General features: G+C 40.8%; 1 protein-coding gene across 2 annotated transcripts in view; it reads right to left on the reverse strand.

Annotated features, from left to right (window-relative positions):
* NECAP1 (NECAP endocytosis associated 1) overlaps window positions 1-23285 on the reverse strand; it is a gene marked incomplete at its 5' end in the record, with an annotated part of 101738 nt that extends 78453 nt beyond the window's left edge. The window contains 11 exons of one of the 2 annotated variants that reach the window (XM_082849343.1): window positions 2778-3644; window positions 4273-4431; window positions 8187-8857; window positions 8896-13508; window positions 13835-13937; window positions 16083-16266; window positions 16363-16471; window positions 17297-17378; window positions 18068-18172; window positions 18328-18428; window positions 23191-23285. In XM_082849343.1, coding sequence (XP_082705469.1) covers window positions 13460-13508; window positions 13835-13937; window positions 16083-16266; window positions 16363-16471; window positions 17297-17378; window positions 18068-18172; window positions 18328-18428; window positions 23191-23285 — 828 coding nt within the window. In that variant the 3' untranslated portion in view covers window positions 2778-3644; window positions 4273-4431; window positions 8187-8857; window positions 8896-13459. Of the gene's footprint in view, window positions 1-2777; window positions 3645-4272; window positions 4432-8186; window positions 8858-8895; window positions 13509-13834; window positions 13938-16082; window positions 16267-16362; window positions 16472-17296; window positions 17379-18067; window positions 18173-18327; window positions 18429-23190 lie in introns of those variants that run through there. The other variant, XM_082849342.1, reaches the window with a different exon arrangement.
* Window positions 23286-25345: the final 2060 nt, after the last annotated feature.

The raw sequence follows: 25345 nt of genomic DNA on the forward strand, positions 1-25345 counted from the left end.
ACTGTACTACATCTTATAAAAATGATACATATTTATTATTAAAAATTCCTACAAAGCACAATTGTATAAAGATGAAAGTGAAAAAAATTCAAATCCCAAGTTGATATAGTTAGAAATCATACAACAGATGAGTCTTTTAAAACATTAAATTTAATTTTACTTGAATTTAACAAATAAAAAAATTGAGGTGAAATTTAAGAATTCTTGAACTTCAAGAATTTTATAGGCCTTATAGATTACCACAAAAAATTTTTTCCTGAAGGGTCCCTAAAAGAAAAATGATAAGGAATCAAGTAAAATGTTCCTCTTGCTTTCCTATTTCTTCTTCTTCCCACCCCCCTTTTCCTTTCTCAACAATATAGCCCTAAAATCATTCATTGGATGGGGCATAGCTAGGTAGTTTTTGCATGTGCATGTGTGAATGCACGGGGGGAAATATAACATATATAGATATACATATAAGAAACCGATAATCATAGTTACTTTGAAGAGGCATTTAGGGGTTCAGGGTGAATGAGAGATTCACCTTATACTTTTATTAATGTTTTTTACTGTTTGCCTTTTTTTTTTTTTTTTTTTTTCTTTTGCGGTACGCGGGCCTCTCACTGTTGTGGCCTCTCCTGCTGCGGAGCACAGGCTCCGGACGCGCAGGCCCAGCGGCCATGGCCCACGGGCCCAGCCGCTCCGCGGCACGTGGGATCCTCCCGGACCGGGGCACGAACACGCGTCCCCTGCATCGGCAGGCAGACCCTCAACCACTGCACCACCAGGGAAGCCCCTACTGTTTGCCTTTTTAATGCACACATACATTACATTTTCAAACATAAAAAGTGTTTAGATTTTTTAAGTGTTTCAAAGTTCTAGAACTATTGCAATGTCCTAAAGAAATAGGCAATTATTTTTATAAAATTACTATCAGCTGTCTTAAAGAAATTGTGAAGACTAGGAGAGGTGCCATGAGACTTGAGGATACACTGAAAGGGACCAAGTGTGGAAACAGGGAGAGCAATCAGAAGGCCATTGCAATAATCCAGGTAAGAGATGGTAACTTGGTCTGTGATGGTAGCCATGGAGGGAATGAAAAATGATCCGCAGGGGGAGAAATAGACTAGAGGTATAGATGTAGACACAGATGTATCAAATCACAAACAGGTCATATATTATTGACAAATGAATCTTTAAATACAGTCTTATACAAATGAAAAATGGATAATATTAACTATACAAGCCTATTATCATTTACATAAATTTATTTCAACAAGTTTTGTAGATTTGTGCTATGTAATTTATGGCTAACACAGTTAAAGTCACTTGGTGCTACTTCAGTTAAAAGTATCAGCTTTAAACACAGACACACACAGACACACACATAATCAATCAATCAAACACTAATATTCCAAACTTAAAGATCACTAATTTACAGAATAAATACTGTTTTTAAAAATAGTGGTAAGGAAGTTAGGTTAAAAAGCTGTCGCTTGAAATTTTTTAGCTTGGATGCAGGAAACATCAGCAAAATGAATATATGTAAGAAGACAACCTTATTTTGTTGATGTTGGATGTGACTGCTTCACAATTAAAACTACACACATCGCAAACGTGTAACTTCAGGTTGTTAAAGCCATGATTTCCTTGCTAGTTTGAACTGCAGCTTTACAGCTCTAAAGAAGCTTGCTAACAATTTACATAAATGGATTGAAAATATAAATTTTTCTGATTCAAATTAAAAATACAGAAACACTAATACAATGTTGCAAGAATAATTAAGAACTATTACCTTTTAGCCAAGAGGCCACAGCACCTCCAGTAACTCTCCCATAATACCAAAGGGAACAGATTTCACTTGCTATGAAAGGTAGATCTGGGCCATAGTCCTGTTTCTGTCATACACTAGACATGTGAAGGTGAGCTCTTTGGCTTCCCAAGGGTTTTGTGTCCACAGCTATAGAATTAAAGGAGTTTGGTAAAGGTGGCCTGTAAGGGACTTTTCCACTCAAAAAGAAATTAAGTCAGTTTGAGACTCCCCACTATGGGAAGACTTTTAAAGTGGAGTAAGAAGTAAATTTTTGAAAAGGTAAATAGACTTTTTTTTCTACCTGGGCAATACCATAATCCTAACTATTCTATTCTGTTATTCAAAAAAATATTTTGCTCGTGGAATTTCAATCTAATGGCATACTATTAAGAAGTCTGAAAATGAAGCATCAGACAATAAAAATGTTGCTTAAAAACTTTGAAGAGTTTGTGATATTTGGGTTAAAAACAATGATACACCACTACCAGTAGGAATATCCCACCTTTGAACTTTAAGAGCTAAGAATTGGAGCAGAGGAAACAATGACTTATAGATTTCACCATTCAAGCTACTCTTAGATATGTTAATCAATACACACTAACTGAAAAGTAAATACCTTGAAATACTATCAAGAAAGCAAAGTTAATGAAAATTGATTCTCACAGAAAAATATGATTTTTTCCACCAAAACACTACACAAAAGCACATTATCTTGAATGAATTAAACAAGAATAACTAAGGCCATCATGACTGAAAATGTTCTATGACCGAGAATGTTTTCTCTGTTCCCACGATGCATGTACATTCTTCCCTAGTCTAATTGGTTCTTCTTTTCTGTCCTCATAACAGGGACCCCTTCCTAGGCTTCTTGTTGAATGCTGCTCCAGGTATCTTACAAATCCTACTTGTCTTAAAGTCACAAGGAAAATCATTCCAGGCCCATTTGTCTTTGTCATTAACAAAGACAACACATTTTTCTTTCTGGTAGTTGTTGGGTTCACCCTCGGGCCAGAATCTGAAATGTGTGTGTGTGTGTGTGTGTGTGTGTGTGTGTGTCTATACATGTTGGGTGTGTATGGTAGAGGCCAGAGGACAAGGCAGAGGAAATGCTCCTAGTGAAACATTTAGAGCTGCACTGTCCAACACAAGCGTAGTAGTCTACTAGTATAGAGGTTACTCAACACACTATGCTCTATTCCGAGTAAGCTTTCTTACATTGGTATACTCCACCCCAAAATGAATTCTGCTTGCTGTCTTCTTCTCACCTTTGCCTATAAAGCTCTTTTGCCCCAGTCAGTATACTCACACCATCTGTGGGTTCAATGGTGTCTTGTCTACCCAACGCCACTGGCTTTCAAGGTTCTCATCTGTAAGTCCCAGGAAATATGAAAATCGCTATCCAAAAATTGAGTGATAACATTCTGCATAAAAATGTGAATTTTTATAAGTATATTTGCCTTTATCAGGTGATAGCTGTTATGTTAGGAACAGAGGAAAGAAGTCAAATAAAGTACTAGTTAAGCACAAAAGCATTGGCATCAGATCTGTTTTCACATCCCCCCTCTGGCGTTTATTCCACAATGTTAACAAGTGCTTTAATTTCACCAAATCCCAGTTTTCTCAACTCCAAAAGGGATGACTCCACTATTTCATAGAGTCACTGTGAAGATTAAGTGAGATCAACTTGCAAATCACTTAGCACAGTACTTAATAGGATTGGATTTCTAGGAACTTTTATTTTTAAAATTACCTTCTTCAATTGTTTGTGTATTTCATTAAACTCCATTTTATTCAGGAGCTGGTGAACCTATAGTTGCAAAGCCATGGAAACAGAATCCTCCAGGAAACCCTGCTAACCAAGAATAGAATCTGAGTCATGGTATCGTACATATATGGAAATATATTACATGAGGAAATAAATTTCAGTTCAAATTGAATTTACCTTGAGATTTTTTTTTTTTTTAGAATGACAGCCATACTTCTGAATTATTTTTCCTGTGCTCTATTCTGAGAAGCTATTTCAATCCTGATTAACCATTCATTTATTTACTTACTCATGAAATATTTATCAGGACCTATCTAAGTGTGCCTAGCACTGCAAAGGCCATTGGAGATGCAAAGATGCTTAAGGCATGGCTCCAGCCCTCTACAAAGTAGGACTCATGGGAACACTGAAGTGCGTGCCATGGTCACAGGATGCACAAAGTACCACGGAAGTATCTCCAAACTAGAATAGGAAAGATGGAGCAGAGAAGGTGGTCAGGGTAGTTTTCTGTAGAAAATAACACATGAATCAAATCTGGGAAGACCAGAAGAACTTGGCCATGTGAAGAAAAATGAGAGAGGAAGAAAAGTCTTTCCAGGTAGTTGGAAGAGATGAAGCAAAGGCACAGAGGTATAGCAGAGCACAGAAATTCCTCTTTCTCTGCAAAGAGATTCAAACCAGCAGAGAAACGGATGTAAGCCTCTCAACATACCTGCTCAGCTTCTGTGCTGATGGTGGCCAGATGAGCCCCTCTCCCCATACAGTGTCTTTCACTCTGAGCCCACGTCTTGCTGTCATTAAAAACAGCAGTTGGACTGGAAGGCTCTCCAGCCCACAAGACAGCAATTCCAGGTGACCCCTCATGTGAAAACTGAAAGGAAAATTAGTTACACCATGTATGTCATCTGTAACAGATTGCATAACTATTTCACTACCTAATATCCAACTAACATTTATGAGAATAATACCAGGATTACCAAAGTCATTCTGTCCCTCCCTTTTTAAAAATCCTGAAAATTGGGCTTCCCTGGTGGCGCAGTGGTTGAGAGTCCGCCTGTCGATGCAGGGGACACGGGTTCGTGCCCCGGTCCGGGAAGATCCCACATGCCACGGAGAGGCTGGGCCCGTGAGCCATGGCCGCTGAGCCTGCGAGTCCGGAGCCTGTGCTCCGCAACGGGAGAGGCCACAACAGTGAGAGGCCCACGTACCGCAAAAAAAATTTAAAAAAGCCAACCAAGAATAATGTTTAAAATCCATGAATTGATGCAATGCTATAAAATTTCAAATTAGCAGGTCGATGGCATACTCAAGTCACTGGGCAGCTCTGTACATCTTCTAGAAAGAAGGAATAGACTCTGCATGCATTGGAAAAGAGGTATATATGTACAGCATTTAAAGGAGGACAACAGGTATTCACTACAGACTAACGAACTCCATTTTAATGATTGTCAATTAAGCACAACAAGCATAAGATCTTTTAAAATTAGCTTCCAAGAAGGATTCATATTGGTTTAGAAAATTTAAATAAAGGCATCTTACTCAATACTCCGTTTTGATGAAGATAGCCATTATAAACAAGGGAATGAAACAAATCTGGCTTGTTTTACAGACTAGTTATGGCAGCTCAAAACCATGTGCCCTTCACATTAATGAAGAAGATAGACAATATCAATAGTTTCCAAAGTAGGAAATACTTCAGGGATTTATCAAACAATGAAATACTTTATTTAAAAACACACACAAAGATTTAGACTGCTACAGAGTTTGTGGAGAGAGATTTAAAAAATTCCTTCAGGGCTTCCCTGGTGGTGCAGTGGTTGAGAGTCCGCCTGCCGATGCAGGGGACACGGGTTCGTGCCCTGGTCCGGGAAGATCCCACATGCCGCGGAGCGGTTGGGCCCGTGAGCCATGGCCACTGAGCCTGCACGTCCGGAGCATGTGCTCCGCAACGGGAGAGGCCACAACAGCGAGAGGCCCGCGTACCACAAAAAAAAAAAAAAAAAAAAAAAAAAAAAATTCCTTCAGTCAAACAAAGTTAATGTAAATAACCCAAGCAATACACCCAGGAGAATATGAGTACCAGCTCATGCTAACTGTAATAACCTTGGAGCACTACTTAAAAAATACCTCTAAAGCAATGACAGTTCACATTTGTTGATATGCCAGGCACTGTTTTAGGTACTGAACAGAAGTTAACTTGCATAATATTCACAAAATGAAGTATGTATTATTATCTTCCCACCTTCACAAATAACATATCCAAGTCTTTGAAAAGTTAAAAATTTGTCTGAGGGCTTCCCTGGTGGCTCAGTGGTTGAGAGTCCACCTGCCGATGCAGGGGACACAGGTTCGTGCCCCGGTCCGGGAAGATCCCCCATGCCGCGGAGTGGCCGGGCCTGTGAGCCATGGCCGCTGAGCCTGCGCGTCCGGAGCCTGTGCTCCGCGACGGGAGAGGCCACAGCAGTGAGAGGCCCACGTACCGCAAAAAAAAAAAAAAAAAAAAAGGAAATATATCCTGTGTTCATGGATTGGAATAATTAATATTGCTAAAATGTCCATACTACTCAAGCCAGCTATAGATTCAACACAACCTCTATCAAAATTCCAATGGCATTTTCACAGACATAGAAAAAATAATCCTAAGATTTGTGTGGAACTACAAAAGACCACAAAAAAGTAATAACCAAAGCAATCATGAGAAAAAAGAACAAAGCCGGAGGCATCATACTTCCTTATTTCAAATTATACTACAAAGCTATCATAATTAAAACATTAAAAAACTAGCATAAAAAGAGACACATAGGGCTTCCCTGGTGGCGCAGTGGTTGAGAGTCCGCCTGCCGGTGCAGGGGACACGGGTTCATGCCCCGGTCCAGGAAGATCCCACATGCCACAGAGCGGCTGGGCCCGTGAGCCATGGCCGCTGAGCCTGTGCGTCCGGAGCCTGTGCTCCGCAACAGGAGAGGCCACAACAGTGAGAGGCCCGCATACCGCAAAAAAGAAAAAGAGACACATAGACCAATGCAACTAAATAGAGGTGCAGAAATAAACTCCTGCATTTACAGTCAACTAATATTTGACAAGGGAGCCAAGAACACTCAATGAGAAAGGACAGTCTTTTCAACAAAACTATGTGTTGCAAGAACTGGATAACCACATGCAGAAAAATAAAATTGGACCACTATCTTAGACCACTCCCCAAAATTAACTCAAAATAGATTAAAGACTTAAACTAACACGTGATACCATAAAATTCCTAGAAGAAAACATATGGAGGAAGCTCCCTGACATCAGTCTTAGCCACAATTTTTTAGACATCACACCAAAAGCACAAGCTACAAAAGCAAAAATCAGGAAGTGGGAGTACATCAAACTAAAAAGCTTCTGCACAGCAAAAGACACAATCAAAAAAAAAAAAAGAAAGAAAGAAAGAGAAGACAACCTACGGAATAAGAGAAAATATTTGCAAACCATATATCTGATAAGAAGTTAATATCCAAAATATACAAAGAACTCATACAACTCAATAACAAAAACAATCCAATTTTTAAAATGTGCAGAGGAACTAAACGGACATTTGTCTTAAGAAAACATACAAATAGCCAAAAGATCATTTTTTTAGAGTCACAAGCAGTTGACTGACTCAGTGTGACTCAAGACCACAAAGAAACCATTTCTAATTCACACTGTTCTGAGTCCTGGGGTTGGGGCCCAGGCTGGCAAGAATGATGCTTGGGACCCATTCCCATGCAAACGCACTCAACATCCCTAATCATCAGGGAAATGCAAATCAAAACCACAGTGAGATATCATCTCACATCTATTAGAATGGTTATCACCAAGAAGACAAGAAGAGATAACAAGTGTTGGTGAGGATGTGGATCAAGGGGAACCCTAGCACACTCTTGGAGGGAATGAAAACTAGTCCAGCCACTATGGAAAACAGTACAGAGTTTCCTCAAAAGATTAAAAATAGAACTACTATATGATCCAGCAATTCCACTTCTGGGTATATATCCAAAGGAAATGAAAACAGGATATTGAAGAGATATATGCACTCCCATGTTTATTGCAGCATTATTCACAATAGCAAGGTATGGAAACAACCATAGGGTCCATTTGCAATGAATGGATAAAGAAGATGTGGTACACATATGCAAGAAAATATTATTTGGCCATAAGAAAGAAGGAAATCTTGCCATTTGCAATAACGTGGAGAGACCCTGAGGTTATTATGCGAGGTGAGAAAAGTCGGAGAAAGACAAATAGTATATTCTATGATACCACTTATATGTGGAATCTAAAAAAGCCAAACTCATAGAAACAGAGAGTAGACAGGTGGTTACCAGAGGCTAGGAGGTGGAGGAATTGGGGCGATGCAGTTTAAGGTTGCAAACTTTCAACCAGTAGATAAGTTCTGGAGATCTAATGCATAGTACAGTCGTTATAGACATACCTTGGAGAAATCACAGATCCAGTTCTAGACTACCAGAATAAAGCGAATATTGCAATAAAGCAAGTCACACAAATTTTTGGTTTCCCAGGGCATACAGAAGTTATGTCTATACTACACTGTAGTCTATTAAGTGTGCAGTAGTATTATGCCTTGAAAAACAATATACATACCTTAATTTTAAAATACTTTATTGCTAAAAAATGTTTTCCATCATCTGAGCCTGCAGCAAGTCACAGTAGTAACGTCAAAGATCACTGATGGGCTTCCCTGGTGGCGCAGTGGTTGAGAGTCCGCCTGCCGATGCAGGGGACACGGGTTCATGCCCCGGTCCGGGAAGATCCCACATGCCGCGGAGCGGCTGGGCCCGTGAGCCATGGCCACTGAGCCTGCGCGTCTGGAGCCAGTGCTCCGCAACGGGAGAGGCCACGGCGGTGAGAGGCCCGCGTACCACAAAAAAAAAAAAAAAAAAAAAATCACTGATCACAGATCACCATAACAAATATAATGATGAAAAGTTTTGAAATATTGTGAGAATTACCAGAACATGACACAGAGACACAAAGTGAGCAAATGCTATTGAAAAATGGCACTGATAGATTTCCTCGATGAAGTGTTGCTACAAACCTTCAATTTGTAAAAAGCATAGTATCTGCAAAGTGCAATAAAGCAAAGTTCAATAAAATGAGGTATGCCTGTATAGACAATATTATATTACAAACTTCCAAGTTGCTAAGAGATTAGATCTGAGTTGCTCTCACCACAAAAAAGAAATGACAATTACATGACAGAAGTGTTAGCTGACACTCCGATTATTGCAATAAATGTATCACATTTTGTACACCTAAACATTTACAATGTTATGTGTCACATTTTGTACACCTAAACATTTACAATGTTATATGTCAATTATATCCCCATAAAAATTAATTTTTTTAAAAAAGGAAAGGATCTCATCATTTTGCCCTTATTCTTACCATGTTATTGCAATGCTAATAGGCAGAATTAGGATAGCCAGCCAAGCAGCAGTAGTAGAAGCAGTACTAACAGAGAATTTACCATATGCCAGGCTTTGTTCTAAGCACTTTAAATTTTTAACTTATTTTATTTTGACAATAACTCTATAAAGTAGGAACTATTATCTTCATTTTGCATACGAGGAAACCAAGGCAAATAAGGGTTAATTTGTCCAAGGTCAAAAAGCCAGTAAGTGGCAGAGTAAACTTTTGTGCCAAGGCAGTCTGTCTCTTTCCAAATTCATGCTCATAACCACTCCTCTTTACTTCCCATTAATCACCTATTTTGGTGGGACTGGGGAGGGGGGGTCATTAAAATCAGTAAGTGTATTCCCTATTCAAAGATTTATTTAAGTATTAAAGTCTGAAGAAAGTATTATTCTGTTCTTCATTTTCCACCTACCCAAACAGCTGTTTTTCTACGTTCCCAACAAACTTCGGATCAGGTACATGTTTAGACTCCATAGATGAAATATCCCTTGACAGTCTTCATTTATGTCTTTAGGTGTCTCCCTGCCACCAGGAAATCTGAGCAGTATTCGCCACCACTGTGCTAGGGTTGCTAGGGGGAGCCCGTCCTCTAGTGGTCCCATGCTGCTATGCAGCTAGTTAAAGCATTCACAGAAATTGCCTCAAAGACATTTTTTTACTATTAGGTGCAGTGGCAGAACACACGTAAGACAAAAGAAAATACTAAAAAGCAAACAGCAACCTTCATGGTTGGTCTTAATGCATCATTGTGTGTAACTGAGGGGATGACGCTAGTCTTAGATTGATAGGGCAGAACATGAGGTCTCAAAGGACAATTATTTCACTCCTGAGATGTAGACTTCAGTATACTAGAGCTTTTTAAAAAACATACCACCCCCATATCTTAGTAACTTTCAAAAAGGGACTGAAAATGACAATTCTCATTCTGAAATAAACGTCATACGACATGGTTTCAACCATGGTTGCTGTGAAAACCATACCAAGCCTATACATTCCCCAGGCTGAAGGGACTTGCAAGTAAATGTAATCCTCTTCCTTCTTCCTTTCTTTCTCAAGAGAATATGTGATGGATGGGGAGCTCCTAGGTATGAGCTCTAGTCACAAACCATATGTATTTTCCTCATGTACAGTTAAGAGGCAATAACAGAAATGAGTTTTTTTAAAAGCCAAAAAAAAGCTAAATATAACCAAGTGCAATCTTAGCCAGTTGTGATAACTGAGATCAGACACTAAGCTACCAGATTTATCAGCAGCTGCGCGACATGATATCCAGTTTTCCTTTTCCCAGGCCATAGCGTCTATGTACCAAAGTAAAATTTGTCTTCAATGCTACTTTCTTGGGCCCAAGTATTAACTGACGCTGGAGCATATACATGAGACCTTCTGCAACTATAACAAAGCATATAAGGAATACTTATGTCCTGTAGCTAGGAACAATCAAAACGAGAATGAGTGAAAAAAGGAAAAACCCAACTTTCTGATTTCTAGTCCCTCTTCACTGAAATCACTGTTAATTCAACAAGTATATATTTATGGCATAAGGAAAATATTGAGTAGATAAAAATGAAGACATGGTCCTTATATCAAAGAGCTCACAAACCAGTGAGAATTTCAACAGCAACCCCCAAAAACAAGGGAGATCACCTTTCAGACTGAGGGGATAAGTAACGTTTCACAAAGCAGCACTTTCCAGGATGGGAAGGATTTCACCAGGCAGGTAGAGAAGGGAAGGAATTCCAGGCAGAGGGAATCGCAAGCACTCAATGCCCATGCTGCTGATGGCATCTGCAGAATGACTAGTGTGCGGGAGCAGACTGAGTGAAAGGGAAAACTGAGAGCTGAGGATGAAATGGTACTTTGGACTTTAATCTGTAAGCAAAGGAAAATTATTAAAGGTAATCAATGAGTAGGGGAGGAAAGGGCATGAGCAGGCTTTGGTTTCAGGAAGGTTATTCTGGTGTCAACACGTAAGCTGAACTAGGGCTGAGAAAGCTGGAGGCAAGCCAACTACCTAGAAGGTTATCGGAATGGAGGAAGTGAGGAGTAATAAAAGCTCACATGACAACCGTGAAGGCAGATGTCAATGTCTAACCAAGGGGGTTGAGCTGGAAAAATTATCATCTGCATCTTCTACCCAAAAAACCCCCCTGCAGTTTAGGATACATGTTTATCCATGATAGTGCCTCACAACCTCAGTAATGATAAGAAAGGCCATGGTTGGGGAAGCCATCCAAGCCCTTCCCTGGGAGGGCGAATGGGGGAGATGTATCAGAATCTCTGGAGAGAGCAGTATGTTATTTTAAATTGAAAACAAAAAAAGAGAGAAAAAAAAAAGTACCCATATCATTCTGATTCATCTCCTGTGACAATCACTGAATGAGAACTCCAAGATCCTTCTGGCTTCCAGTCTATGACTCTCACTTTAGTTCTATCTCATGCGTTGATTCCCTTCATTTATGCTGACCATAGTTCTGGGATATGAAAGGTGGCCTAGATCACAAAGATAATTTGAAGCAAATGAAATTAACTGTACCAGCAAATAAATAATAAATACAAATGATCTCGACAAGGAGACTCTGTGTGTTTAGAAACATGAGGACAGAGGTCTAGCCTTAACTTCTTAAAACCTCCATTTCTTGAAAATGAGTAATAGATATAAAATGTCCTTTTATTACCTACTGGCCACCTATATTGGGTCAATTAAATAAAAAAGATAATGAAACAGGCAAATAGAAAGATAAAAGAGACACTACCTCTTTCCATATTTTTAATTACCATTATTGCACCAATACAGCATACATATGCTCTATATACATATATCTGAAACTTCATTTTCAGTTCTTCAGCAATTCAAATACATAATATATTATCATCTTGAGAATACAAAGAACACAACATAGAGGAAGATTGAGAAAATAGGCTCCCAGCAGTTAGTCACTAGTGATTCTATAGGCTTTCCTTTTAGTGTTTTCTATTGGAATTTTTAAATGTCCTGTCATGGCTCTGCAAGAATAGAGCTGCCTGGAACGGGAAGCAATGAAAAAAAAAAAAAAAAATGGACCCAAAGTTAAAAAGAGTCAAGAAGGAAATCCAAGAGAGAGAATCTATTTTGAAACTAAATATACGGACTCCCTTCAGCCAGAGGGTACCATCCAAATAGGTGCTAAGGGAAGAAGTGAGATCCTCCCATTTCACTCTCAGAATTGCCCCTTAGCAGACAAAATAGCTGGTGCCAGTTCATCTAAGAGCGGGACCCCTTCACAGCATTGTAAAAGGAATGGTGGGCAGAGAGAGGCGAAGTGGTGGGGGGCAACTTGCTTCTGAGATACTCCTGGTGATGGGTATTGCAGCCGTCGTTTGGGCAAAACCTACCACAGCTAAAGCCATGGCTCTCCAGCTTGCTTCATAAACGATGGTACATGTAATAGCAGCTTTCTGTTGAAGAGCTGGTGGACTGAAAAAATAACTGTGTATGAAAAGGAGCCAGATACCCAGGCAGCAAGACAATGTGGGTACTGAACAAGAGTTAAGTGCTTTCAACCTCTCTGCTCTACAAATTAGGTTAAAAACTCTAAACCCTTTAACTTTAGGACAAATAATGGGGCCATTACAAAGTAACGCTGTGCTTCAAATGCAGCAACTAGATGGAGCTGCAAGAAAGTAACTGCTTCTCTAGAAAATAAGTAGGGAAACATAGTCCCTTGAACCTCCTTCACCCGAGAGACACCCGCTGATCAGAGATGCTGCACTGTCAACAAAAGGAGAGTGGGGCGCCACCAACACAACCCTCTTGCCACAGGAGGACACATGCAAACGCACTAGAGTGTCAGGGGGCTGCACGCAGCACTGGATGTTCACTGAATAAGACAAGCCTGAGGGAGGATATATAGCAGAGACCCAGGAAACAGGTCTTTCTTCACACCTACCCCTATCAAAATTCTGAATCTGAATCTGTAAACACTGTGATCAGTCTGTCCATTTTTAGAGTCTTCAGTTAATGGAAAAGGAAGTTCTGAGGGTTTTGTCTCCCCTGAAATTGCTAAACAGAGCTTCACAAAGAGGCACACAAGGGTCATGAGATGATTCTGAAAGAAGTTAAAGAATTTAAAGATGGAGAAAATTTTACAGGTGTTGGAGGTTATTTCCCCACCAAAGAGACCCTGGCCTTTAGAGCCCTGCAATAGCCACAAGTATCATAAGACTCACTATTCCCCTGCCCTGACAGTGAACAGGAGATAAGAAATACTTTCTTGGCTGTACAGCAAGGAACAACACCGGGGAGTGACACACCAGCCTGAACGCAATGGAGAAGCTATGAAAACAACCGTTCAGTAATTTTGGTTCTGGGGAGGGAAGGGGTTCCGAGCTCCCCTCACAGATTGGTGCCCTCAAGGTCATTTTGATTCTTCAAGTCTGTCCTTAACATCCTGCCGTGCTCCTCAGAACTGGACCCAGTTGGATGGCTGTGGTGCCTGGTTTGGAACAGAGCTGCAAGACAGAACAGAGAGAGAGCCAAAGGCATATTAGGATAGGGACTCCATCCTTAACAGTAAGAAATTTCTGCCCAGAGTTCCTGAAACTATACTTCACAGCAATTCTACTTATTAAGGCCTGAGATATTCCACTCAAGCTTCATGCTACAGCTTTGTTATCCCACCATCCCCAGCACTCCTATACTTCCTTACCTAGAATTCCTGCTGAAGGCTCTATATGACCTGCAAACGCCCTGCTTTCCCAGATCAGAGACTTCATTTGACTGTACATACATCATCGATACCCTGGTTGAGAGTATGCTGGTTTCCCTATGCTAATACCTGGATGCAGTGCTAAAGTCACCCCACAAGTCATTGCTTGCAGAAACTGGAGCTGGTGCTGGTGTCGTTACAGGAGCAGGAGAATCCAAATCTAAAAGGATATCTGAATACAAGGTAAGAGAAGAAATAAGAAAAGGGGAAACATAATAAAAATTTTAGAAACAAAAACTTATGTTCTCACAAAAACCTATACGTAAATGTTCACAGTGACTTTGTCTGTAACAGCCAAAAACTGGAAACGACCCAGATGCTTTTCCATGGGTGATGATTAAACATACTGTGGTACATCCATACCATGGAATACTACTCAGCAATAAATAGGAACAAACTGTTGATATATACAACTTGATGACTCTCAAGGGAATCATCCTGAGTGGGAAAGGTCAATCCCAAAGGTTATATACTATATGGTTCCATTTATGTAACATTCCTGAAGTGACAAAATTAGAACAGATGGTGAGAACAGATTAGTGACTGATTGCTGAGGGTTAGGGATCGTGGGGAGAGGCAAAGAGGTGTGGCTATAAAGGGCGACACAAGGGATCCTTGTCGTGGTGGAACTGTTCAGTATCCTGACCACGGTGGTGGATCCAGGAACCTACACATGATAAAACTGCACAGAACTACAGCCGACCCTTGAACCACATGGGTCTGAACTGCATGAGTCCACTTACGCAGGGATTTTTTTTCAATGAACACTCACTACAGTACGACGTAATCTGTGGTTGGCTGAATCTGCAGATTCGGAACCGCAGATACGGAGGGACAACTATGAAGTTATACACAGATTTCTGACTGCATGGGGGGGGCGCGGGTGAGCAGGGAGGAAGTGGTCAGTGCACCTGAGCCCTGCACTGTTCAAGGGTCAACTGCACACACAAATGAGGATACGTAAAAATGACAAAATCTGGACTTCCCTGGTGGCGCAGTGGTTGAGAATCCACCTGCCAATGCAGGAGACATGGGTTCGAGCCCTGGTCCAGGAAGATCCCACGTGCCGCGGAGCAACTAGGCCCGTGCGCCACAACTGCTAAGTCTGCACTCTAGAGCCTGCAAGCCACAACTACTGAAACCTGCGTGCCTAGAGCCCATGCTCCGCAACAAGAGAGGGCACCGCAATGAGAAGCCCACACACTGCAATGAGGAGTGGCCCCCGCTCGTCGCAACTGGAGAAAGCCCGTGCACAGCGACAAAGACCCAATGCAGCCAAAAAAAAAAAAAAAAACAGACGAAATCTAGGTAAGATGAGGAGATGGTCTCAATGTCAATTTTACAAAATGTTGAGGGTAACTGGGTAAATGGTATGTGGGATTCCTTTGTATTATTTTTTACAACTGCATGTGAATCTACAATTATCAAATTTAATTTTAAAAAACAAAAATAAATAAATCTTAGATACTATCCTTAATGCCTTCTGGCAACACTTACCAAAAGAAGTAGCCTGTAACCACTTTTACCTCAAAAATTCCAGAAGGAGAAGGTTTGGTCTTAGCAATCAATTACAAATGATTAATGATATAATTTAAAACTTAAATTATATTAAATTATAATTAACTAATTAATGATATAACTTAAAACTCCCAGATTCTAATACTAGGTTCTCTAATCTTAGGAAAATTCCTTCCCAAGTTCTAATTTGTCATCCTTTAAATGGAAGTAACTATATCTATTCTTTTTTCCCACCAGACAGTAAAGAAAAACGAAAATGTACTCATAAACACAGATGTCGTCTCATTTCCTCTCATGGCCCTTGTGAAGAAATGGAACGGATTAAGAAGTGACATTCACTGAGTGGCTACTATGTTCCAAGAACTGGGCTAGGTGCCACCACATCATTTCACCCTCACAGTCTAGGGGTAGTTTTACATCTCCATTTTACAGGTAAGGATACTGAGACTCAGAGAAATTAAATAATGTTACCCCACACATTCAGATAAAAAGTAGCAGAGCCATAACCAAAATCTTGTCCCATCTGACTCTCAGGCCCACTAGCATCTCTTTCACCAAGGTACAATGAAGGAAACAGTCTTCTCAATATCTACTCATTTTTGGCCAAAGAACCACCCAGAACCATGACTCTCAGCTCACTAAAAAGCTTCAATGCCTTGCTAGAGGTTTCCAGAATCACCTTCCCAGTGTCAAGTGCCATTTAACAGCAAAACCATCGACACTCTCCTTGGCAAACAGGTGTTACCCAGTTAAACCCTAAGATATGATTTCTCAAGGTTAAAGTGCTAGAGACAGTTACCTGCATCAGTACCTCCATGACTGGATTTTGGTACGGGCGGTGGAGTGACATGATTGCTGATGGCAACTGAGGACGACGGTGGGGGAATTGTGACTCTGCCTCCAGGCGGGGGTGGGAGTAAGCTTAGGCCCCCAGCCGCTGTAGTCTTGGGCCTAGAAGCACCTCCTTTCTTGGTTGTGATGTTCTACAAAAGAAAAAAAAGCAGCAGAGTGAGAGAAAGAAAAAGAATAAGTCACAGGCTTATGGAAATACAAGGAGGGGTGGGGGGAACCATACTCACCCCAATACTCAACTTGATGGTCTGCCCCTCCTTGAAGCCCAGATCCAACTTGGGACGATTATCCATTTCCTGAGATTCTTTGGAAATCTCAGATTCCTGCTTTACCCACCTTCAGTAAAAGAGTAAGTTATTTTAATTGGGATTCCCTGAAAGCGGAGTCTGACACACAAATTTGAGTGTAGCTAATTTATGTGAAACATGATTCCAGAAAGTAGAGTAAGGGAACATGAGATGTGAGAAAGGAAAGGAAGAAAAGCCAAGAGAGGGCAACTGGGGTTCAATACCGCTGAGGAACCATTCAAAATGCATATTAAACTTGTCCCTCCAAAAGAGGGCACTCGGCCACCAATTCCCATCCCCCACGGTTGAGGGCGGCCCCTGAGGGGGTGTTAATTCTTCAGTCCTCCCAGGTTGCCCCCCTTGCTAACTGGGTGGCCTTCCACAATTTCAGGAAGTCCTGAGGCAGAAAAGCCTGCCCTTGAGGTAGGAAGCCGACAGTGTGCACGGTGCTGTCTACCACAGCTGAGCCAAAATCGAATGGGCTGAAGAAATACTGCAACAGGCACAAAACATGTCCGCTACATGGAGTAGCAACACTGGCACATAACTCCCCTCATAGCTCACAGACAGCCCTGCTGCTACTGTTCTGCCTCCCTCAGCCACCTAAGAGCAAGGGCAAATTCCCCAGAGGCATAAACAAAAGCCCCATCTCAAACCACTGTACGAGGGATTAAAAACATATTCTAGCTATAAGGAGAGGACAGAATAGATACAAACATAATGTAAGAAAACAGAGTGAATGGGAAGATTTATATTCACGTGAACTAGTTTACCAAGTAAAGAAACCAGGAGGTAAAAGAGATAGCGCCCACTCAGCTGAGGAGCAGTACTCCCCAAACATTTAACCTGGTAAATAAAGACAGGCTTCACTCACTTGAAGTGATCTTGCAAAGAGACATTAAAGTCAAAGGCATCACCCCGATCTGAGAAGCCAATGCCAATGAAAGCACTACGCCCTGTGAAAAAGACAGGAATCTTCAGAACAGGAAGTATCCCTTAGCGCAAACTCTATCCAATGAAAATATCAATGTAATATTTACCCTAACTAGATAACATCTGTGAATGTGAAATATTTTCTCCTGGACCAGGGATCGGCAAACTGCATGCAGCCCATGGGCCAAATGCTGCCAGAGCTTGTTCCTGTAAATAAAGTTCCACTGGAACAAAGGCACACCAGTTTGTTTACACACCACCCATGGCAGCGTTCACATTACATCAACAGAACTGAGTAGTTGCAAGAGATCATTTGGCCCACAAAACCTAAAATATTTATTATCTGTGTATTTACAGAAAAAATTTGCCAGCCTCTGATTGGAGAAAAGATGATTGCCATAAACACAGATGATGTAAGACAGTCCCACAAAAAACCACCACAACAATGAACAGGCAACATGTGTCAATTCTTTGGTTAGATAAACATTTTGATTTATTTACGTCTACTTTTAATAACCACATCTTGAAACCTGTGCTCATATCTATTACAAACATGTTAATCCTTCTCCTTCAGCAACTAGAGTTAACTCTGGACAAAGGGGAAGAAACATGTAGTAAACTGAAGTCAGATAAATGCATTGGGGCACACTTCTGTTGAAGTGCATTAACTATTTTCCTAATCTCAACCCATTCAAAATCCCTGATCCCTTACCAGTACCATCCTGGATCCGGATTACAAAGTAGCGGCTGGAATCTGTCACTGTCTCCACAGCAATACCAGGATATTGTTCTACTGGTGCTTGAGCAAAGAGCTCCCCTGACAGGTAAGGAAAAGACTTCTTTGAGCAAAGGAAGCAAAATTTAAAACTCAATTAACAAGTATTTCCACGTCAGTCCCCAATTTGAAGGTATTTATAAAAGAACACCAAACCAATATCCTTAATATGTTAGAGAGTCACCAGCACAGATTACCTGAAACTTTATCCTCAAGTTTGATATAAGCAATCTTCCCTTTTGAAGTGATTCGGAGACGACCAGTCCAATCAGGTTGATCTAATTTCCAGTCAGATGCCCTAGGATAGGAAAATGGAGAAGCCTCAGGCCTCGGGTCCACGTCTTTAATACACTAAAAACCTACGCAGAATCATTTGCCATATTTCTATTTCCCTCTTCCGAATTGCTTACTCTTTCTACGTATTAAATAATCAAAAGACTAACTCATGATTCTCTCTATACAGATGCCTCATGTTACACACAGTCCAAAGCAAATAGAAAAAATGTTACTACTTAAGTCCAAAAAGCATCAATAAAAGTATAAAGTACAGAAAAAAGCAATTTAAAAATTTATCACAATGACACTATTTTATATAGTACTGTAGATGGTATTTTATATAATAGTGTTTTGCTGATCAGGGAACAACAAGGTCTACTAAGTGAAATATATTAGGTACAGAAGCCTCCCAAATCCCTAAACATATTACCTTTCACTGAATTCAACCAATATTTACAGAGTGTATATTAAGTTGCAGGTACTGTTCTAGGTACTTGGGGGTACAGAAGCCTCCCAAATCCCTAAACATATTACTTTTCACTGAATTCAACCAATATTTACAGAGTGTATATTAAGTTGCAGGTACTGTTCTAGGTACTTGGGATACAAGAGGGAACCAAATTTAAGGCCGTCATGAAGCTTTCATTCTAACAGAAGATAGATAATAAAAGAAGCAATAAATAAGTAAAATAATTAACATCTCAGAAGGTGATAACTGCTACGGTAAAAAGAAAATGCAGGGCTTCCCTTGTGGCGCAGTGGTTGAGAGTTCGCCTGCCAATGCAGGGGACACGGGTTCGTGCCCTGGTCCGGGAGGATCCCACATGCCGCGGAGCGGCTGGGCCCGTGAGCCATGGCCGCTGAGCTTGCACGTCCGGAGCCTGTGCTCCGCAACGGGAGAGGCCACGGCAGTGAGAGGCCCGCGTACCGCAAAAAAAAAAAAAAAGAAGTGTGACATAATCCATGATCTCCCTTTTAATTTAAAAGGACTACTTTGCCATCATAGCAGAGATGTAGCAATATGAACACTGAAGCAGGGGGATTAGTTAAGAGACTACTGTGTTAATCTAGGAGAGTCACAATGGTGACTAGGAAGAGAAAGGAGCAGAAGTGGCTAGACTGTGGATATACTTAAAGTAAGGCAGCAGGATTTTCTAATGGAATGGATTTGAGGTAGAAGAGAAAGACAGTCATCAAAGATAAAATCAAGGATGCCTCCAAGGTTTTTAGCCTGAACAGAGGAATTGCCAATAATTGAGATGAGGAAGGCTACAAGTAGAGCAAGTCTGGGAAGAAAGATCAGGAGTTCAGTTTTGGCTATGCTGAGTCTGAGATGTCTTACAGATTTTCAAGAGGAGATACAGAGTATGCGTTTGAATATATGAATCTGGACTTCAGGAAGGACATGTGGATTAGAGATACAATGTCCATGGAAACAGTACAAACACTGAATCCTTATGATCTGTGTTATAAATGAATCTGAATGAAATCTAAGATATTATTTAAACATGAAACAATTTTACAAAACATTGTATTTGTGAGTTTGTTTTGCCAGCAGTGTGGAAAAGGGAGGGCAAATAAAAGTTACTAATAACTCATCCCTAAAAAACAATAAAATAAAATAACTCATCCCTTGGGAACCTAAAGACTAATACTTGCAGGTTAGGAAGGTAACAATAAAGTATATCTGAATTAAAATAGTTTTCACAAGATGGTAAGCAAATGGTGGGAAGGAAGAAATGACAAGTTCTGAATAGGATTTACAAGATAAAATCTTTGTCGCGCCCTTCTCTCTTGATGTCCCGCCTCAAAGACCCTCAAGAACCTGAATCTGATCCAGCCTAGAGCAAGCTCTAGAGGTCCTTGTCTATGAAATTTTTTTAATGAGCCATTACTTATTCCACTATACCGCCATGAGCTAGACATAGTGTAAATGGGCTACTGAAAATATTAGGAACAAGCCTACGAGACACGCTTCTTTGGACAGGTTCCTAGGCTTATTTGTGTGTCTGGTGACCAATATTTAACAAATCCTCAGTAAATGAATGGATACTCATGGCAGCAGTATCCCTCAGCCCTGAGCCTTACCTCCTCTCCCACTCCCCTGACCTAGCCTGAGGAACTCTTGGTTTTACTGATCTTCTAAACCAACCTCACAAATTTTCACCTACCTTGGCAATAAATCTTATAGCAGCCATACGGAATAGGCATGAAAAGTCTACCACCTCTCTCTAAATGAAGAAATAGAAAATAACACACTAAGTAACAATCCCTAACTTCAAAGTCCAGCATTCTTTTCATTACATTAAACCACACTATAGGGTTTAATACTGATTTAGCTGAGGAGGAGGGTAATGATGAATTTTAAAAAGTTTTATAGCTTGGGAAACCATTTTCTAATCATTTATAAGTTTTGCATCAACCTAAATTCCATAAGTCTGGTCAGTGCAAGTCTGGGAAGTAACAGCTTATGCTAGGTGAATCAAAGTCAATCATTCCCTCTCATCTTACTAGTCACTCAAAGAAAGCATTTCTCCTGCTTCCTACAAAGTCCAGTTTTTCCTTTAATGGCAGCCTGGAGAACAAATCAGGCTTATAATGTAAAATGGACACAGACAAAAAGGGAGAAAAGTAATATTTATCAAGCACCTGTTCCAGGCATTATGCCCATTCTTGTGAAAATTGAGAGGCTCTCACAAAATAAGTAATATTATATCCATTTCTATAAATGGGGAAACTAAAGTTGAAAAGAGTTAAGTGACTTGCCAAAGGTAACACAGCAAATAAATGAGAATCACAATTCAAACTCAGTTCTGCTCTCTTCACTGACTAAGAGTGGTTGATGTAAAAAGCCTCTTGTAGGATAAGATGTCAATAATAAGCATGGAAAACACAGAATGACAACAAGAAAAAGGGTAAAAGAGGAAAATTAAGAAATTGCTTTGATGGCTCAATGCAGTTAATTGACATAAGGATAAAGGATAAACCAGAAGCGAAGACAGAGAAAGCAGACGGGTGAGAGAAGCTTCAAGCTTTTAAAAAGCTTGCAGTAGAAGAAAAAGAACAGAACCTCACTTCAACGTGTATCATGTCCTTTAGGAAGTCTCAACGCGTAAAGTTGGAGGTCATGAGCTATTTTACCTTATTTCACAGTTCAATCAATGCTAACTTAAGTGTAATCTACTAATTTCTTTCAGTCAACATTTACAGAGTCTCCACTATGTACCAGAAACTGTGCTAGACCCTAGGAATATAAAGTTTAAAAAGACCTCAAGTTGTTCACAGTCTCGTCTGGAGAACTGGGAGACCAAACAATCAATGAGAATGCAGAAGGAAGAGCTCTGTGATAGAGACAAGCTCAGGTGCCATGGAAGCACCAAGAGCACACCTAGGCCAGAATGGAGGGTCAAGGAGGGCTTACCAAAGAAGGAGAGCTCTTGACTGACGCACACATGTTAGCACCTGTGACTACCATCAAAAAGCATGTAGAGTCTTATTCATGGTCAATTTGGGGTCTGATTGAAAGCTTGAAATTACCAAAAGGTACAACCCACAGGGTCTAGTGCACAGGTCAGCAAGCAGAAAGATACTGATTCATGATGAATGAACCCCTGATAAGGAGGCAAAACACTGGACACAGGGAGAGGATAACTTTTCAGCCGAGGTAATAAGAAATGCCAAGAGGAAAATCATGATGGTGATGTGAGTCAGAGAGAGAAATCAAAACAGTATCTCATGTTTATATACTGCTTTACTGTTTTCCTAAATTCTTTTTAGGAAATTTATCTTAAATTCTTTTTCACATTTATTATATGATTTCATTTAACCCTCTAGAAACTTCTACAAGATACGTAGCTAGAGCGGGTTTTATTACCTTTTTTTTTTTCTATTTTACAGATGAGAAAACTGAGGCTTGGAGAGGCTAAGAGATTTTTCTCAAATCATACAGCTATAAAATTGCGAGGGCTCATACTCATATTTTTTAACATGCAATCCAGTGAGTTACATGTGAACTCTTTGGACTACATGACTTGGTGACTTCCTACAGCATACTCAGACCCTCCCAGTCATTGGATTACAAGGTGGTTAGTCAGCCCTCCAGTGAAAATGCTACGTTAACTCTGGAAGTAAAAGCTATAGGCGAAGTGGAGAGAAGGAGGTAGGGAAGAAAGATTGAAAATACTATAGTAGCACCAAGAAAACACTGAAAAGAGACAGAGTGGACAACCATTGGAAAACTTACGATCATAACCTTTGCCCACTGGCAAAAGACCGGAAAGGAAAAACCATACGGTGGATGATAAGATTTGGTGACAAGACGGAACAGCACAAAAGACAAATTAGCTCATCCAGAGAGGGGCCAACGACACAATGATTACCCACAAACACGCACGAGGTACTGGAAATGGGGGGCGGGGACAGACAGCGAGGGGAAGATGAGGGTGACAAGCTAAAGGACGCAGGGAAGAGCGAAGGAAAGGTGACTGGCGATGGAGCAGACACGACTGGAAACGGATGGAGAGCAGAGGGGTAACCCAGAGGGATCCGGGGGAGGAGGGGTGGAAGGATGCAGGATAGTCATTTTTTTAAGCGGCGGAAACAAGGATGACAGCTGTCCAGAGTGGGGGAAGAGCAGGAGGACAGAGTGACAACAACCCAGGTGGGGAGCCTAGCAAGGTGACAACCCAGAGGTGGCAGTGGCAGGGACGGGCAGCGTGCTACTGAGGAGCACAGTGTCAGCCCCAACCGGATACGCGCGTGCCGCAGTACCTCGGGGTTAGTACCTGTAACCGCGGTTGGAGGCCCGGGGCGGAATCCGGTAGACGCTGACGTCGGGCTTCACACACAGAACCGACTCGTACTCCAACTCCGCCGCCATCTTGGCTCTGCTCACCGCCCAGCCGGGGGCGCGGCGTGAGCACGGGGGCGGAACGTGGAGGCGGGGAATCGCGTTACGCAACAACTTCCGTTTACGCTACTTCCGCGAGAGTTCCACGGGGTTCCTGAGATTAACCTCCGGTGCCGCGGGTCCGGGAAGCCATGTTGAAACCTGGAAACGGTGAGTTTGCGCGACTCACCATCTTGGGTAAGGGCAAGGGTGGCCTCCAAGTGAGTGATTCTCGTTAAGGAGCTCTCCATCCCCGAGAAGCGAGGAGGGAAAGCGCCATCTTGCTCCGGGCAAGGGCCCGCAGGGCTCTGGGAGGGTGCCGGTCTTCGGGATTTCGGGCGAGTTTCTTTCTTCCAAGAGTCACTTTAAGACGTGTCTTAGAAACCGTAGTTTCCAAGCAGAAAAGGGGAATCCGCCCGTCGGTATTCCCAAATTGGGTACCTACAAAAACTGTATGACCCAGGCGTAGACAGGCGTGGTGGATTTTAATCTTCCAGAGTCCAAACTTCAGAAATGGCCACCCAGCCTGATCCATTGCTTTATAACACCTTTTTATCTCAGTTTCGAGGACGGCACCTGTTGAAATAGTCTGCCACGCTTTCAGTGTGCATTCTGGTTATCTTTTTGGAAATTTTGCCCGTGTTAAACTGGAAATGGGATCAACTCATTCCTGACCCATTGGGAAAGCACCATGAACTATTTAATAGCCAGTATTTGCTCCCAGTCTTATTATAATGATAGATTCTACTGTCTCCATAAACACATGCCTCGTACACTCCAAAGGTAAACTTGCCACCATTCCATCACTTAATTGATTTAAGTAGCACAGACAGCAAATGGAAAACCGAGATACCAACTCAAGGCTGTCTGACTACAACAGCGGTGATCTTCACCACTTCATTACGTTGACTGGTTGGAAACCTGTCTCTAATTTGTCCACCCTGCGTAGCAAAGTGATATCTTAAAATTCAAAGAGAATCATAATATCTAGCCCTTATGAGGAGGTGGGGAATCAGCTACTCTCGTACACTGTGAGCAGGAAGGTAATTTCGTACAGCATTTCTGAAGGTAAATTTAGAATTGATCAGAATATTGTAGGTAACCTTCAATGTAGCAAATCCACAAATAGCTATTTTAGAGAAGTTTTTAATGTGTGCAAAAAGGTATGTACAATAATGTTTATTACAGCATTGTTTGTAATAGTGAAAAATGGAAACAGCATGAATGTCTATCAACAGAAAATGGGTAATGGCATACATTACTATAGGATGTTTTGAGGTGTGTGTGTGTGTATAATATATATAGTAAATAGATAAGTATAGGTATATAGATATTAAGGCCATAAAAGAGATCCAAGATTTTTTTTTTAAAGCAGACATTCACTTAAAATTTCAGTAATCCTCAACTACTTAAGGTTTCCTGAGTTGTCCATGTTCTTCATATTCTTCATATCTTTGCATGCATTAAACCTTCTGTCTTAAACACTCTCCCCTAGCTTGTTAATTTGGCAAACTAGTATGGTCACATATCAGCTCAAATTGTACCTCCTCCTGTGACTTTGCCAGGTCCTTTAGATGAACTTTCTCTAATGCTTCCACTTGCTTCTGTTATACCTTTTCATTGTATCTAACGTGTTATTATTCTTCAAATATCTCCCACTAAACCATCAGCTCTATAAAGGCAAGAACTTTGCTTTTTCAGCACCCAGCACATTGCCCTTCACATAGTAGGCAGTAATAATTGTTGAATAATAAAAGATTTCTGCTTAAGTCCAATCATTTAACTTATTAACTTGGCCATTTCCCCAAATCCCCCAATGTAAGGACCCTACATGTACTTTACAAAAAATTCAGAGAATATGAAATTATAAAATGAAACATCAACTTCCACATCTCTATATTATTAACAGCTTTATGCCAACAAATTTAATAACTTAAATGGTAATGGATGTACACAATTTACCAAAAATAGTTCAAGAAGAGATAGAAAATTTGAATAGCCCTGTACCTGTTAAAGAATTTGAATTTATAACTAAAAACCTTCCCACAAAA

Source organism: Leucopleurus acutus (genome assembly GCF_964270905.1).
Source record: "Leucopleurus acutus genome assembly, chromosome: 11".
NCBI classification, from domain to species: domain Eukaryota; kingdom Metazoa; phylum Chordata; class Mammalia; order Artiodactyla; family Delphinidae; genus Leucopleurus; species Leucopleurus acutus.